The sequence below is a fragment of the Phalangium opilio genome, unplaced genomic scaffold (genome assembly GCF_054372755.1).
Source record: "Phalangium opilio isolate 3A_F unplaced genomic scaffold, DU_Popi_V2 ptg000045l_1, whole genome shotgun sequence".
In the NCBI taxonomy this organism is placed as follows: domain Eukaryota; kingdom Metazoa; phylum Arthropoda; class Arachnida; order Opiliones; family Phalangiidae; genus Phalangium; species Phalangium opilio.
In genome coordinates, this window is record NW_028324168.1 from 6,576,950 (window position 1) to 6,594,222 (window position 17,273).

At 34.2% G+C, this 17,273-nt stretch overlaps 1 protein-coding gene across 1 annotated transcript; it reads right to left on the reverse strand.

Moving 5' to 3' along the window:
• Positions 1-6,785: 6,785 nt before the first annotated feature.
• Positions 6,786-16,630, reverse strand: LOC149677148 (uncharacterized). The gene is made up of 9 exons (XM_089838592.1): positions 16,393-16,630; positions 15,930-16,268; positions 15,689-15,784; positions 15,473-15,607; positions 15,013-15,411; positions 7,882-7,977; positions 7,591-7,812; positions 7,301-7,531; positions 6,786-7,223 (listed from the first exon to the last, which is right to left on the reverse strand). Exons 1-9 carry the CDS (start codon positions 16,399-16,401, stop codon positions 7,029-7,031), a joined length of 1,722 nt encoding a protein of 573 aa, XP_089694718.1. The 5' UTR covers positions 16,402-16,630; the 3' UTR covers positions 6,786-7,028.
• Positions 16,631-17,273: the final 643 nt, after the last annotated feature.

A 17,273-nucleotide genomic window follows, 5' to 3' on the forward strand; every position in this document is an offset into this window, starting at 1 on the left:
CGATGCTCGGTTTTCAGTTCGCTAGAACCCTTTTCGATGGAAGTCGGCCTTTAACTATAAGCCAAATTTAGTTTGGTTTTATTTACAATTTTCAATGAATTTTTTTTTTCAGTTTTGTTTAAGTTGCGGGTTATGACATTTTGCTAGTCTTTATTATAAATCGTTGTCCTAATTAAAATTGGCTTATAATTAATAAATAACGTAATATTAATGGGGGGAATTATGAAATTTTCAAAATTATTTATTGTCTAAGGATTATGTCATGTTTATGAAACCAACACGACTTTAAGATAGTATCGCGTGTTTTTCCCTCGTGATAGAAACTGTTTATCCCATTTCCCCGCCTTCATCTTTATTAGTTTTAAAACTGTAAACGAAATTGGAGCTCAAACAGGTTTTCAAGAATCTTTGAAATGATTTTAATCGAGCAAAATTGCCACTTTCGGATCAAGTTTATGTCAAGGAGGGGAAAATTCTTTATCGATTAGCGTGCAGCAATCTTGTCGATAGCGCGGAAGTAGTCGATCGATTCTCGATCGTAAATTGTCAATCATTCATCTTTTGTTCGATTTTGAGTTTTTAAAAGGTTTAAAAATATTTATTTTAACAAAAATTATATGGAATTTGGTTTTTAAATATTTTTTATCTTAAATCATTTTAAATTCTGAAAAGGAAATTTTTTTTAGAAAAACATTTCCAATATTTGAGAATCTAGATTCATTTAAAATATTGATTGATTAGTTGCTTAGAGCCATTTTTGCTTCCTACATGTGTTTTTCATAACCGGACCCGGGAAAGTGTTGATCAAATGATAACGTATTGATTAGTAGTAGTAGTACACCTCTACGTTTTGATATATATATTTTTTAATTTCTTCCAAATACCAAGTTGAAATTAAAATAATTATGATTGGCTGATATGGCTTCAAATTTGAGGTATGTCACCAAAATGGTGATTCTATTGGGTGCTAAAGAGGTGTAATGTCTTAGACTGGGTGCTTTAGAAGTAAAGGAAAGTAACTGCATGATCAGTTAGTCCTTTTGGTTCTGAAAATCTTAGTGGACATGATAATTAACATATAAATAAAAAATACCAGCATATTAAACTTCATATACCATTTAATTACCAGCACGTCTTGAGATTCACAAACCATTTAATTACCAGCACATCTTGAGATTCATAAACCATATAATTACCAGCACATCTTGAGCTCCATAAACCCTGTAATTACCAGCACATCTTGAGCTCCACAAATATCAGATTTTTATTACCATAAACCTTGAGCTCCACAAATATCAGATTTTTATTACCATAAACCTTGAGCTCCACAAATATCAGATTTTTATTACCATAAACCTTGAGCTCCACAAATATCAGATTTTTATTACCATAAACCTTGAGCTCCACAAATATCAGATTTTTATTACCATAAACCTTGAGCTCCACAAATATCAGATTTTTATTACCATAAACCTTGAGCTCCACAAATATCAGATTTTTATTACCATAAACCTTGAGCTCCACAAATATCAGATTTTTATTACCATAAACCTTGAGCTCCACAAATATCAGATTTTTATTACCATAAACCTTGAGCTCCACAAATCTCGAATTTACCATAAACCTTGAGCTCCACAAATCTCGAATTTACCATAAACCTTGAGCTCCACAAATCTCGAATTTACCATAAACCTTGAGCCCCACAAATCTCAAAATTACCATAAACCTTGAGCCCCACAAATCTCAAAATTACCATAAACCTTGAGCCCCACAAATCTCAAAATTACCATAAACCTTGAGCCCCACAAATCTCAAAATTACCATAAACCTTGAGCCCCACAAATCTCAAAATTACCATAAACCTTGAGCCCCACAAATCTCAAAATTACCATAAACCTTGAGCCCCACAAATCTCAAAATTACCATTAACCTTGAGCCCCACAAATCTCAAAATTACCAAAAACTTTTATCACCCTGCCATAAATCTCAAGTTACCCCTAAAAGTTCCTCTCACCCAAAACTGAGTAAATAACTTACAAGTTAAATAAAAGATAGGTTAATTTTGTATTAGAAATATTTATTTTTATTTAATATTTTTTTTGTACAAAATTTGATAAATCTTAAACGGAATAGGAAGTATTACGAAACACTTAGTCCTACCTTTCTTAAAAGGAAAAGTATAAAAAAAAAATGCGAGCTGGTTTTGGCTGGATGCTAGGTTGGGACGGTTTAAGGGCCTATGAGAATGATCCAAATAGGGTGTGGTCCAGCCCTATATAAAAATTTAATTGCATAATTCTTTTTTATTTCTTTTTCGGATATCTCTTGGCTTTGACTATGTGTATATCGCCCTCGGAGGAATTTTCACTTTCATTTAAGAACTCATAGGTTGAAGGCTACGAGACTGGTTTTCTTTTTTATGCAATGCAAGAATTATAAAAATTAGAATCTCCCGGGGTGGTTTAGCTTGATCTGAACGGCCTTGCTACACTTTCAGAAGAAAAAAACCAGTGTCTCAAAAATTATATGCCCATTTTTATGCCCCTTAATAATGGCACTATTTATTTATAAAAATGTTTATTAACTTCCATTTTGATGCATTAATTTGAAATTATCAAAATTTCTCTGAAAATTTCGAGCGAATTTTCAATTTTCTTGCACAGTGAATTTCACTGATAACAGACGCGTCGTCTGCTTAATTAATTGAGCTGATTGGTTTTAAGTTTTAGGGTAAGTAGGTAGGTTGTCCATTTAGAAGTATTGTCTTTAACGTTACAAGTCTCCAGTACTTTAGATGATATTTTTATAGGTTAACTTTTTGTCCATTTTGTAGTCCTCTATCTTGTCTTTGTCAGCGACTTACCTAGCTTTAAATTTCAATATTTAACGGGAATATTAAAGATATCATAATATTTTAAAATCATTAATAATTTTCATAACTAATTCGCTTCTGATTAGGTATCTACTTTTATCGCGTTAGGCTTAACACCCTATGTTGTTAAAATGGGGAGAAAAAAAAAATGTATTATTTTTTTGTCGTAAAATGTGTGGAGGGACACTTATAAATGACGTTTTTGCTTTTGTAACATGTTCATAAACACGTGAAATGATTTATTGTATTACGTTTAACTTTCTTTTGGCAAAAATTTCACTATTAATTATGTTTTGGGAGAGAAAATAAATACTTTCCCTCTAAGTCCGAAATATACCGAAGGTGGGACTCTGTTATGACATTTGGTTTTAGTTTTATCCGAAACAAATTCACTTTTCTTTTCTTTTTTTTTTAACTTTTTCTGGTTTTGGTTTTGGGGTGCGACCATTTTTTTGTGTTGTATGTCTTAGGGTTTGATTTAAAAAAAATTACCAAAGGGATAATGAAATGAAAATGAACCCTTTTTCAAAATTGGGTTGTAAAATATAGACTCTGGTGATTGACCACCTTGCTTTTAAGGCGTTTGAAACATTAATGTTTATTTGGACAACAAAGAGCTTAGATATGTTTAGTCTTAGACGATACTTGGAAACGGTCTTCTGATTTTTAACATGGTTCCATTTCATTATCTCTTGAAACGCCGGCAACAATCTAGAACAAGATTAGATAGGGTACCTTTTCTTCCAAATAATATAATATATTATATTGATGATGATTAATTTAAAATTTAATCACAAAAATCTTTAAGCTTTGAACCATTTGAATTTATTTTTCTAGTATAGGGGAACTAACGCAAGTTTGAATTCATTCCATCTTTAGTTCTCTGGGTCACCACTAGGTGGTGATTTTATTTTCTCTCTCTCCCTCTTTAAATTTCTTAAGAAATATTTAATAGCTGAATCGAATCAGCCCCTCCCAAATTATTATTTTTATTGATTGCGAAATAATTTTTTTTATTTTTGGTTTAAAAATTTTAAAAGATTTTATTTTAAAGTGTTGAAATAATATCTTTATAAAATCATTCGATACTTTGGGAAGGTTTTGATATATTTTAAAAATAGTCTCCTGTGAATTATTGACGCCCTGTGAATTTCGTTACTGAAATCTGATAACTCGAGCAATAGACTATGGCCTCAAAAAGATTAAAAATAATAGTAATATATTAAAAAAAAAAAAAAAAACCAGCAGAATCTAATCCGGATTCTGAGCTTTTCCTTTCTTTAAGGAAAGTTTCGGTTAAATTACACTTAGTGTGCCGGCTCAAGCGAGATCTACAAGTTGTTGGTGATATTCCGTTATAGATGTATCTTTATAAATGATTCGATTAGCGCCTGTGTTGAGAAATTTCGAATTCTTGGTATTGGACCCCTACCTGAGTACCTGAGTTAGAACTTAATTTATATTATTTTATTGCGTGTCATTTAGAGATTACAGTACCCTAATCAGCTTGTGTAGTCAAGTATTTAAAACATTTGTTAAATTGTATTGAAGAGTTAGGCTTATAAAATTTTAAAATTAAGGCTTCAATATTGCTTTGAATTAGGCTTAATTTCTTTAAAGGTTTTCCTGTATTAGGCTTAAAAATTGACAAAGGTCTTCACGTATTAGCGAGGGGTCGGACGTTTAGGAAAAAGTGTACGGGATTTCGAAATCCAATTTGATTTAGTCGGATTTCATCGGATTTCATTTGATTTCATCGGATTTCGTTTGATTTCGTCGGATTTTGTTTGATTTCAGTATTCGATAAAATCCAATGGATTTCATCGAATTTTGAGTTTTTTCCGTGATTCCGTTGGATTTTGCTATTTTTACCGTGATTTCGACTGATTTTGCGATATCTCCCTTGATTTCGTTGGATTTTGAGGTTTTTCGCGTGATTTCCTCGGATTTTGAGATTTTTCCCCGTAATTTCGTCGGATTTTGTGATTTCTTTTGATTTTGGATTTCGTGAATTTTGTAATGGATTTCATGATTTATTTACTGATTTTGCTTCTGATTTTGTGATTTCGCTTCTGATTTCGTGATTTCGCTTCTGATTTCGTGATTTCGCTTCTGATTTCGTGATTTCTTTGTTGATTTTGTGATTATTTTTACTGATTTTATGATTTCTTTACTGATTTTGTGATTTCGTTGCTGATTTCGGATTTTTTGTTTGATTTCGAAATCAGCATTGATTTCGGATTTTTTAAATTGGATTTCACGGGTAGCGTACGGGATTTCATGAATGACCGACCCCTCGCGTATTAGGCTTAAAAATTGACAAAGGTCTTCACGTATTAGGCTTAAAAATTGACAAAGGCTTCTACGAATTAGGCTTAAGAATTGACAAAGGCATTAACGAATTAGGCTTAAATGATTCGAACCTCAGTTATTCTAGAGTTAGACAGTCTTAAATAATGAAAGAAGTAAAAAAAAATTCCAAGCTAATCAGGCAAAATATTTCAACCTCTTTGAATCAATATTTGATCTTTCTTAACTGCATTCATATATTGAAACGAAATTACAATCTATATCTAAATATATATACATATTTTTTTCTTTCCTTATGTCATTTCTGTGAAGTAAGTAACTTCATGGGTGAAGTTTGAAGCGATGCGGGGGTTTATTTAATATATAGGGTCTTGTAAACATAACGTTTCTTAATTATTAATTTTTGGTGTGTGTGTGTTTTTTTTTCTTCATCTTTCATATTTTCAATTAACCGATATCTATAAATCATTCTTTCTCGTTTTCCGGTGTACCGCCTTGGGATTAGTGTGTGACGATTTCTAAGGGGGTGCCTACCAATTCGTTTCGAGCGCGGTGTTCGCGAATGATTAGTAATTATTTAACTGATCACGAGATAAAAAGGAAACCAAAATTTTTCTCTTAATCGAGAATTAATGGAAAATGAGCTACTTTAAGGATTTTTTTCTCTTAAATATATTTTATTTTGCACTATTTTCGTAATAGAATGTAGAGCGATCATTGCTTAGATTCTTTTTTCCCATATTATTTTTAGTTTTATGATTATTAACCTAATTAAGCACCTTTAGAGAGTGAAATGTTAATCGTTATATTCAATCGAAACCGTTGAATTATTTCAAGTAAAAACGTGAGATATAATATTGATACGTTTTGATTTTTAAGGGAAAATTTTAGAAAAATCATGATTTTTGGAATTTTTTTTTAAATATTTTTTCAATATATTTTTCTCATATTTTTTTTAATATTTTTCATATTTTTTTTTAATATTTTTCATATTTTTTTTAATATTTTTCATATTTTTTTTAATATTTTTCATATTTTTTTTAATATTTTTCATATTTTTTTTTAATATTTTTCATATTTTTTTAATATTTTTCATATTTTTTTTAATATTTTTCATATTTTTTTAATATTTTTCATATTTTTTTTTATATTTTTCATATTTTTTTTAATATTTTTCATATTTTTTTTAATATTTTTCATATTTTTTTTAATATTTTTCATATTTTTTTAATATTTTTCATATTTTTTTAATATTTTTCATATTTTTTTCAATATTTTTCATATTTTTTTTAATATTTTTCATATTTTTTTAAATATTTTTCATATTTTTTTTAATATTTTTCATATTTTTTTTAATATTTTTCATATTTTTTTTAATATTTTTCATATTTTTTTTAATATTTTTCATATTTTTTTTAATATTTTTCAAATTTTTTTTTAATATTTTTCATATTTTTTTAAATATATAGGCCTATATATTTTTTTTGCAAATAGCAATAGGCTTAGGAATATTTATATGAACACCAGACTTGTTTTAGATATTAACAAATATTTTATTTTTTACAACAAAATATACAAACAAATAATTTAACAAGTAACGGCCTTTACGATGGTTCCTTCACTTCAACTGTAAAAGCGTAACTTAAGACCACACCGCTTCGCAGGCAAAAGTAATTAAATTAAATTAGTTTTCCCAAAATTTCCTGGCGAAGATTACCATTCTTAATTTGGTTTAAACAACCCGAAAAGCCATTTAGAGGAAAAATGAAGGAGAGAAGTTTCGCGGATAGAAAGTTCAATAATTTACAAAGATGGATAGAGAGAGGTTAAGGTGAGGGATGGATGCTTAACCGTGGACGAGTCCAGCGGCACCGTATCCATATCCGGCGCGGAGACCGAGACCGTAAGCGGGGGAGGCAGCGGCGTATCCGAGTCCAGCGTATCCGAGACCGGCCTTAGCGATGACTGGGGCGGCGTGGACGGCCTTGACGATTGGGGCTGGGGCTGGGAGGACCTTGTACGGGGGCTCTTCAGCGAGGATCTGTAATGAAACATAGACAACAGTTAGGATGATACTCTTCTTGGAGGTTGTTTAGAGCTTATGGGGTCGGGTCGTACTTGGGTGGCAGCTGGGTTTTGTGGGGCGGTTCCGTGTTCGTTGGTCTTGACGACGGCGCGGAATCCAGCGGCATCAGCGACGTATTCAACGTGTCTGTAGGTACCATCTGGGTTTTGGATGGAGTAAGATCCGTGCTTGGCGTTTCCGGCATCGCTAGATTCTTGACGGCTGGAAGCGGCACCATCGTCGGTGTGGTGGGAGTATCCGAATTCGTATGGTTGAGGAGCAGCCTGTCAAGGATAGGTTAGAGTCGTTGCTCTCGGCTCAGATTTCAAAGGGGGGTACTTACAACGATGGCCTTGGCGACAACTGGGGCGGCGATGGCAGCCTTGGCGTAGACTGGGCTGGCGGCAGCGTAGCCGAGACCACCATATCCGAGACCACCGTAAGCGGGGACAGCGGCGCGGACACCGAGTCCTCCGTAAGCGAGGGCTGGGGCGGCGGCGTAGCCGTATCCGGCGTTCAAGACTCCGGCATTGGCGACGGCCACGAGGGCGGCGATGAGGGCAACCTAAATGTAAACAATAAGGCAAAAATTGTAATCATTGAAACCCAATCAATGATTGAATTACTACTGTACCTTAGCGATCATGGTAGTAATCCTTGAGTTATTCGAGAAAGAACTGATGACTTTCTCCAAAATTACTGGCATTTTTATACCCAAAATTTCGCTCCACTTTCTATCGTAATTTCAAGTTTTGGCAAGTTATTTGTTCTTCTGGCCATAGCGTAACTTTAAGTCGTGTTTTGTCGATAAAAAAAACTTGTAATATTTCTTTAAACTGGCTTTATGTCGCTTATCTGCATAATATCTATCTCTCGCACCCACTTTCCATTTCATTTGCTCTGCCCTGGCCCGGGGGTTCAATCGGAAATCAATTTTGTTCTGAATAAAAAATTAACACGTTTTTGCATACGGTGACGGAAGGGACCCGGAGTTGTTTGAACGACCTTTAACATATGCCTCAAGGTCATGATGACACAAAACATTATACTTTATTTTTGTTTTTGGCATGTTTTTCCAGAAACAAACCTTAGGTTAATAGATTGGACATTTTGACCCAATAGTTCAATATGGCGCAACATTTAATCAAATTTCAAATATTATGAAATTGAAAGTCAGCTAAAAACTAATTAGGTTTATTAAAATTTATAATTTTACCTTCCAGTAAAATTATGTATTACTAAATTAAAAATAATTATTTTAAAAAAAAAATAAGAATACCCCCTACTGTAGTTCAAGGACCCACTCTTATAGAAAAAGAAAAATTTAAATGTTGCAATAACTTTGAAGTTTGAAATCGTAAAAAAATTGAAACGGGATCTTTTGAAAACAGTTCAAGAACGACTTAATAGGTGCTAAATACTGGGGAATCTATGTCCTCCAACTGAGCGAGCGCCTTTATTACGAGTCTTTTTCCATTTAATATTATAATTATATACTAAAGAGACCTCATTTCTAGTTACTACTCGTAATTTTGTTCCCATACTTTACTTTTATGAAATTTGTTCATTGAATATGCTAATTAGGTACAAACGTAAGTTACGAGCTTATAGTACATGTCAGCTTGCAAAATCCTCTTGTAAATCGTTCTTCGATTTCTAGCGACACGTAGCCTAGTAATAAATGATTATGTAGGCCTATAGCTACTCTCTACAAAATACCGCTCGAGGTTGTGTAGAATAATAATGTTAATGATTTTTTTTTTCAAAAATTTCAAAACTGACGTATATACCGACAGACTTCTTACCTAGGCATCGCAGAAAGCGAAAATAACTTTTTTTTATTTAGTATATAGGCCGGATGTATCATGTATGAGGGAACAAATTTATAATGGAGGATAATTATGATGTTTTAAAGGGATAGTGAAAGTCTGTATATTAGTTTCAGTTTCTCTTTATAGACGTCATCAAACAAATTAGTTTTAAGCCTTTCGGGTTCAATTTTTGGACCATTTTTAAATTGGTCGGATGAGAAATGGTCCTACGGTCAAACGCAGGGTCATTTTGCTACTATTATGTTAATTAATAGACGTGTTAAAAATTACATTTAAATAATTTGGTTATCTCTTTATTCATTCGAATGAATAGAAATTTTTTATATAGTAAGTTTGACCCACGATTTTTTTTTAAAGAAAAACTAGTCATTTTATCATCATTACAGAATGAAAGGTTAGCTACCCTTGAGACTATGGTAGACTAACTAAATTCCTTTTGACAAGGAAAGTTAGATAAACCAGTTTTTTTTTTGTTGGTGAAGCTCTTTCTTTAGTTAAAAAAGATCCACTGTAGTTAAGGCATACCTTTTTATCTACTGATAAACTTAGTAACAGCAGAAGGGAATAATAGAAGAAGTGTGACACTCTGTATCCTCTTAATACTTTAGTTATGTAGCATATTTCTTCCAAGGGCGAAGGAGCACTTTTTGTTTGCACTCACACTCACCAAACTTCAGATGGGCATCGCACCGTGTTAAGTGCTGGTACACTTCTCTCGAAGAGAAGTATTATACACTTCTGATTTTATATACAAACTTGTTTGGAATTTTGTAATTTCGTTCGTTATTCAATCCCATTCGTGATGTAGCGCATGTATAGTTTTTATTTACACTCGTGTTATTTAGTTGCGGTTGCAGTTAAGGTTTTTGATGATGCCCTGCCTATCTTTATATGCTATAAATATTGCTCCCGATTTTTTTTTTATTTAAGGAGTGACTATGAGGGCCTCTTATACTTGTATTATCTTTCTAAATTATACCAAAATAATTGTAAAGAAAGTACCAGTCTATATAAGCTCATCGTGATTTCGCTTCCGCTATGAGGTAGATTACAATTTACTTCAAGATGATATTGCCAGCGTTATGGTTGTTTATCATGTGTAAGCCGGAATTACTCAAAGATAAAGCGTATTCGAATTGGGTTTTTAAAATATTAATACTTATTGATGTTAGTTAAATTTTATCAGTGGTAATTAATTAATGTCGTTTGCGTACTTGCTTGTTTGATATCGTATTCCATTTTTATTTATTTATTTATTTATTTATTGATACCAAAGACGTATCCAGTTCCTTAATATTTATTGGTAGACCGAATCAATTTATTTCAGATAATAAAATTGAAATTTCTAGAGGAAATCAAATTTAGAAATACCAAATTTGTAGTACTGTAAATATTGTGATACAGTTAGGGTGTTTGAAGAACAAAGACTCTATCAATCCAACAAATTTGGTCCGGTTTGTTATTAAAAGCCACATCACATTTAAGGTCTTTGTTATTAGTGACAGACCACAGTAGCCCTAATTAACCAAATACCAAACAATTTTTTTATAATTCGGTATTTTTTTATAATAATCTTCAACCAAAGTATAAGGTTTATTCAGATTAAAACCCAAAATAACTTTTCATATTAAACGACGTAACTTGAATGTAAGAAGGTGTTTTCCCTCTTTTTCCAAAAAAAAATAATAAAATAAAAAAAAATTGAATTAAAAATAAGAAAATGTGAAAGTTCTAAGTTCTACTTTTCTACTTTATCTTTTATAAAAGCACGTTTATATTTTGTTAAAAAAAAATAATCTTAGGCTGTATTCTGGATGGATTGGTTTGTCTTTATTGCATCCCCCCTTTCCTTTTAAACATTTTTCTATCAATTTGATGTTTTGAATGCCGGAAACAGAGGTAACAAAATTATACGAAATTACGAATTATAAAAAATTATATTTATATATATAACGTTTGGATGTATTACGTCATAAGAAAATCGGAAACGCCCCCTGGTAAGGCTGGTATAATCGTAAAAACGCATGCAGTAACACTAATTCGGTAATTGAATGTTCTTTGGTCACAGCCCGTTGAATGCTTGAGGTATTGGGTGGGGGGTCAGTTATTTAGATTGAAATGAGAATTTTAGATCAAAGGGGAAGTAAAATGTAGTGAAAATAATTTATTTTTTAAAATATTAAATTTTAAATTTTAAAAAATGCTAAATTTAGAAGATTAATTAATTAAATTTTAGTAATTTCAAAGAGGCTAATTCCTGTACGTACAATATTTACTACTCTCTCTCCAATGCGCTAAGGCAGCCAGTTTCAAAATTTTAAATTAAAGTTAGCAACGAATTTTATTAAAAATTCCAACATTACAGCAGGCAAAGTGTCCCAGAGCCTAGCTGCCTTGATTAAAATCATCAGGTTTTCTTTTGTAGTATAATTTTTGAAATAGAACCTTAAGTGACCACCCCCTACCATTCACCATCGCGTGGTCGAAACGCGAATTTATTTATTATTTTTACCCTCAATTTTACATGGTGAGCAAAATAGACACGCTGTATATATCGGTTATATATGTAAAGTAATTCAGGAAACACCATCTGACATATAATAGAGCGACGGTTTCCGATTATTACTCTCTTTCGCCCACTTCTGACCGTTCATTGGGAGCGTGAAATAATGGCGCCCTGCTCTTAAACAATGCGTGGTGGTGGCTGTGGTTTTAGTTATAGATTCTACCAGACCTCCTGCGTCGTATAGAAGCGTGTGTAGGAGATAAAACCAAAAGGGTGAGAGAGACTGTAGAGACAGAAAGTGGAAAATAATTTTTGAAAATGCACTTCTCTTCTTGTAATCCAGTAACTCCCATTTTTAACAAATGGGCGCTCTAGTATTTGTTCTTTTTTTTGACTTGGCAATAGTATTAGCTTATTTTTTATTTGTGACTACGCGGAAACGTCGAAACTAGAAAATGAAACCGTTTATGGGAAATATTTATACCAACGTTCTCATTTTTGACATAAATTGATAGATTAGAAATTGGTTATGATAATTTGTGATTATTTTTTATTTTTCTTTTGTAATATTGACAGATTTAAATTAATTATATTTCATTAGGTCCTTACTGACGCTCCTACATTTCGTCTGAATTAAATTATTTTTACTGAGATTAGAAGTTTAAAAAAAAATGATTTCAACGCATTTTTTAGAAAAATAAAATTGCAAAATATAGAGGAGCACTTCTTGATCTAATTATAACCGAATAATTCTAGATATGGACATACAATTACAGACTGCACCAACCGTCTGTCAGGGGGTACATCAGATTCCAAATAACAAATATTTTCGGAAGTTAAACTTCCTTTAGTTAAGTATGTAAGGATGTAGTCTCTTAGGCCTGTTATGTACGCATTACTTGAAAATACATGACCTAAAGATGGTCTTCTCTCTGCGTCAGTCTTACTTTCAAGTGTGGTAAGGTACTATAATCTAATTTATCACAAAGGGCCACTATGGGAGTTCAAGGAAAGTCGAAATATTTATTCCATAATTAGTAAGCGGTGGCGTCTGCACTAACAGGATAAAAATTCAATATTAAATCAGGGAGGTGTAGAAAGGGAGCGGAATTCCATGCTAACAAGTTCCCTAAATCCTAACTCCCACCCAAAACGGGAGAAAGGGAGAACGTGGTTATCGCATATCACGTGTGAAAAAATCGCGAACTACCTGCCCTCTCGTGAGAATCTTGATAAGGAATAGAAGTGTACATTCTATTTTGGAGAGAGGGCGCAAAATAGTGGGTCAATATACAAACAGTAATCCACGCTCAAGACGAATCAATTTAACCCCCACCTTCACCCCCTTTCTCCTTCTGTTTTAGGAGTCTAGGCTCGTGGTGTAGAATACAAGTTCACCCCTCAATAAAACTCCTTTTGCGCTCATCCCTGATTAAATTTAGAAAATAAAAGCAGTACATTATCAAGCCGGAATAGATTTTAGACAATTTTCTTTCAACTTGAAAGTCAACTGGAACACGATGGAATTAAATAGTCTTTAAGTAAAAAAAAAGATAAAACCAATTGAAATCTAGGTCATGATCAAATGGTTTTGTGAAAGAACTTTAAGTTTGTTCAGTCTTAACGCTCTATTTAACGTTACTTGCCATTTTGTTCACTTTCACTGTGTCTGCTTAACAATGGGAGGAGATGTAAATCTGTTTCATATTCATTCATTCATTCCGAACTTCCTGTCTTGGGATGTTGAAATATTTAATCACGGTTTCTTAAACGACAGGAACACGCTAGAATTTTTGGTTTCGTGTTTATTCGAAAATAATGAACATCTGGAATGTATTTCAGAAAGTAGCTTGTATGTTTTGTTATTTAGGGATGATCTCTTTATTATTTATTTATGGCAGACTTATAAGAAACACCCTGTATATTTAAATTCAACAGTGTTTAAAACATCTTGGGCAACGCTTACTTACCGGGAACTTAAGTAATAAGTTTATGTATGGTCTGCCGGGCTCGTTTTTAAGACACTCTGCTGCCCTATAGTGGTCAATCAAGTCGTAGAAATGAAAGTGAAACTGGTTTTTTTTTTTTAATTCCACGGATGGCAGTTAATCTCAGCAACAACGGGGAGTATTTTAGTTTGTCTATCTTTTAAATGATTTGTTTAAAATCGGCCTCGCCCGTATCTTAGTAAAATAAATTCTGGTCTTATATTTTATCTAGATCAAACTTCACCAGACTCGAGTTAGTGGGTTAAAATTTTCTGACTTTTATTAAAAATCCCCCACGTGTTGAAGAAAAATAAAATAGGTTCTTATAAATTGTTATTAGTAACGACCCCGCTGCTGGTTGCTACGCAACTTATAACTAGAGCAATTAATTTTTAACGTTATGTTTCGTAATACATAAAAGAAAAACATCTATATACATCTTAAAAAATAAATTACGAAATATATAACTTTGGTCCATGGCTTCAGGCCCAAACATTAGGGATTATAGGTTAATTTGAATAATGTTGACGTAAGTGTGGATAATTTCAGTTTTGCAATTTTTAATTGCGGGTTAATTGTTAATAGATTAGTTACCCTTAAGTGTTAACTCCCATAAATTATGAAAGTCATTTTATCGAATCAAAATTTTAATTTTTGCTAAGCCTAATCTAATCTAATCTATTAATAAATATTCTCTAATTTTGTCTTAAATTATATGTAACTGTTTTTAATTTTATTTTAAGTTTTTTTTAACAAATGGTAGCAGACGACACTAATACATTTTAAATATTAAAAATAGGCTTAGTAACTAAATTCTCTTCTCAAAATTAGGCGCTACTTTTCTAACTTGGAAAATTGTTTTAATTAATTAGCAAAACTCTGTGTTTTTAATTAACATTATGTTGTCAGCTTAATTGCTAAGATGAGAAACAAAGATATAAAGCTTTATCGCAAAAACATTTATTTATACAACAAACAAACAAATAAACCATCTTCTCCGTGAGAGAGATAAGATTTCGTTTTACAATTTCCACAATATTTCAACAGCTTTTATTCTGCGTTTCATTTTTTTATTTTAATAAATTAAGATAGGAGCTTAAACCCTGCATTAAGGATTTTTAGTAAAGAGTGATAACGGACAGTTGATAGCGCGTGAACGAGAAAAGGTCACGGAAAGGTCAAGAAGCGAAAGTTTCGCCATAGGGAATTGGAAGAAATTGAAAGGCGTGAAAGATTAGATTCGAGAAATTTGAGGCGAGAAAACGACTTGATAGAAACAAAAGTAGATAATAGTAAGAGTTTCAAACCAGATCGAGAGAGACTATAGACTACAAGAGCGTAGGGACTTTGAAAGGAAAAGAAATAGTTCAGAAATGAGCGTGGCACATTCGAGTATGAATATTCTTGGACGATCTCACTTAATAGTAGGTCTTGGAGACGACGGAAGTGGCGCCAGGTTGGACAACGGCGGTCTTGTAGGCAGCGGATGGACCAGCATATCCGTAGGCAGCTGGGGCGTAGGCGCCGAGAGCTGGGGCGTGAGCGTAGGTCGCGACAGCTGGGGCAGAGTGAAGGGTCTTGTAGGCAACGGAGGCTGGGGCGTAGGCGGCGGTCTTGACGACGGCTGGGGCGGCGGCGTATCCGGCGTATCCCAAAGCTGGGGCGGCAGCGTATCCATAAGCTGGAGCAGCGTGGGCGTAGACTGGGGCAGCAACGGCGGCCTTAGCGTAGACTGGAGTGGCAATGGCGGCCTTGGCGACGAGTGGGGCAGCGTGGACGGCCTTGACTACTGGGGCGGCAGCTGGGAGGACCTTGTACGGGGGCTCTTCAGCGAGGATCTGATAAAAGACACCAATATTAAGTACAAAGTACTTGGGGAGAACAACTGAAATATCGTACTTGGGTAGCGGCAGCTGGTTGAGGGGCGGTTCCGGGTTCGTTGGTCTTGATGGTGGCGTGGAATCCGTTGGCATCGGCAACGTAGTTAACTTGACGGTAGATACCATCGGGGCTGGTATATCCGTAAGATCCGGTCTGTCGGTAAAGAAGTTAGGTTTAAGTACAGACACGCATTTCCCGTTTGGGGGAGACTCGAAGGGACTATTCTCTATGTACCTTTTGGTTGGCAGCATCGCTGGTTTCTTGACGGTTGATGGATCCACCATCTTCAGTTTGGAGTTGGTATCCAAAGTCGTATGGTTGAGGAGCTTCCTGTAAACGAGAAGGCAATTCGAATTAGTTCCGTGTCAAAAATTGACCGAACATTCTTGTCTTAAGTCTCTCTTGGTCAGTACCCAAGGACCTTAAGGCAAGAGATAGACCTAGAGCCTAAAATTTAACAGAAATGAATACGTACGGCAACGACGGCCTTGGCAACAACTGGGGCAGCAACCTTGGTTAGAACTGGAGCGGCGGCAACCTTGGCGAGACCCAAAGCTGGGGCACCATATCCGTAACTGAGAGCAGGTTGGGCGTAGGCGGCAACAGCTGGGGCGTGAGCGTAGGTAGCGACGGCTGGGGCGGAGTGAAGGGTCTTGTAGGCAACGGAGGCTGGGGCGTAGGCGGCGGTCTTGACGACGGCGGGGGCGGCGGCATATCCGGCGTATCCCAAAGCTGGGGCAGCGGCGTATCCGTAAGCTGGACCGGCGACAACTCCTCCACGGGCAACAACGGCCAAAGCGGCGAGAACGACGAACTAGGATGGAAAAAAATTGGAGAAACAGAATTAATATCGTACGATGTTCTTGGCTACTTCGGGACTGTATCACCAATATCCAAAAATTGATGGACCGATTGATTTAACATCCAAAATATTATACCTTCAACATGGTGACTATGGGTTGTGTTGTTAGCTGTAGCTGTTTGTGTTTAGATATGATCGGCTGAGCTCGGTAATGATTTCACTTTGGATGGAGGGGTCTCTTATATACGATTTCTTATGTCCTACATTTCTGGAAGAAGGGTTGCAGCAAAAACTCTATCGCGAAAAGCGCCTGGGAGAGGAGTTAATTTCGATCCTTGGAAATAAGAAGTAAATAAAAAATAAAAAAAATAAAATCTGCCACCCGCCAATGAAATTTGGAGATTTTTGCGTCATTTGACCCTTTTATGAAAGAGCCAATTTCATTTCAGTATTTTTTTTTCACTGGGTTTCGTTCAAAACTATGCCATAGTTTTGTGGAGGTCAAAGCCTAAGGCAAGGGTTGGTCAAGAATGACGAGATTACCCCAAAGAGGCTCCCAGAAATTGAACCACATGAAAGATTAAACGAGGCTTTCAGTTTAGCCCAGTTAAATCTCCATATTGTTGTGGTAATCAACGGGTTTAATATGTACACCGTTTAAGCAACTAGTTGATTAGGTTATTCGAGGAGGGCTGGGGAATACAGTGAAGGGCTGCGTTGCAATACGTTATTAATGCTTGCCCCGGTTTTGCTTAATTAATCAGGTGTATACGAATATTCGTATTTCTTAGACAGTATTTTAATATGTATTTGATTTTTTCCTTAGTCGTTATTTACATGCAAATTTGTTTTGATATTTTATTGGAATAGGAAATTATTTACTTAAATTATGCCACGAATGTTTATTTTTAGGGGTTATAAATTAAATTAATTTAAGTTTAATTTAGGCTTCAATTTGGTAATATGCAAAATATTTTTTTTCTAAAATATAGCTAGATAGCTAGCTCATTAATATAT

Coding starts and splice junctions, on each gene's coding strand:
- LOC149677148 (XM_089838592.1), bottom strand. Junction 15,608..15,688: donor GCGATGCTGCCAACCAAAAG/GTACATAGAGAA, acceptor CTTTACCGACAG/ACCGGATCTTACGGATATAC. Junction 15,412..15,472: donor AACCAGCTGCCGCTACCCAA/GTACGATATTTC, acceptor GTCTTTTATCAG/ATCCTCGCTGAAGAGCCCCC.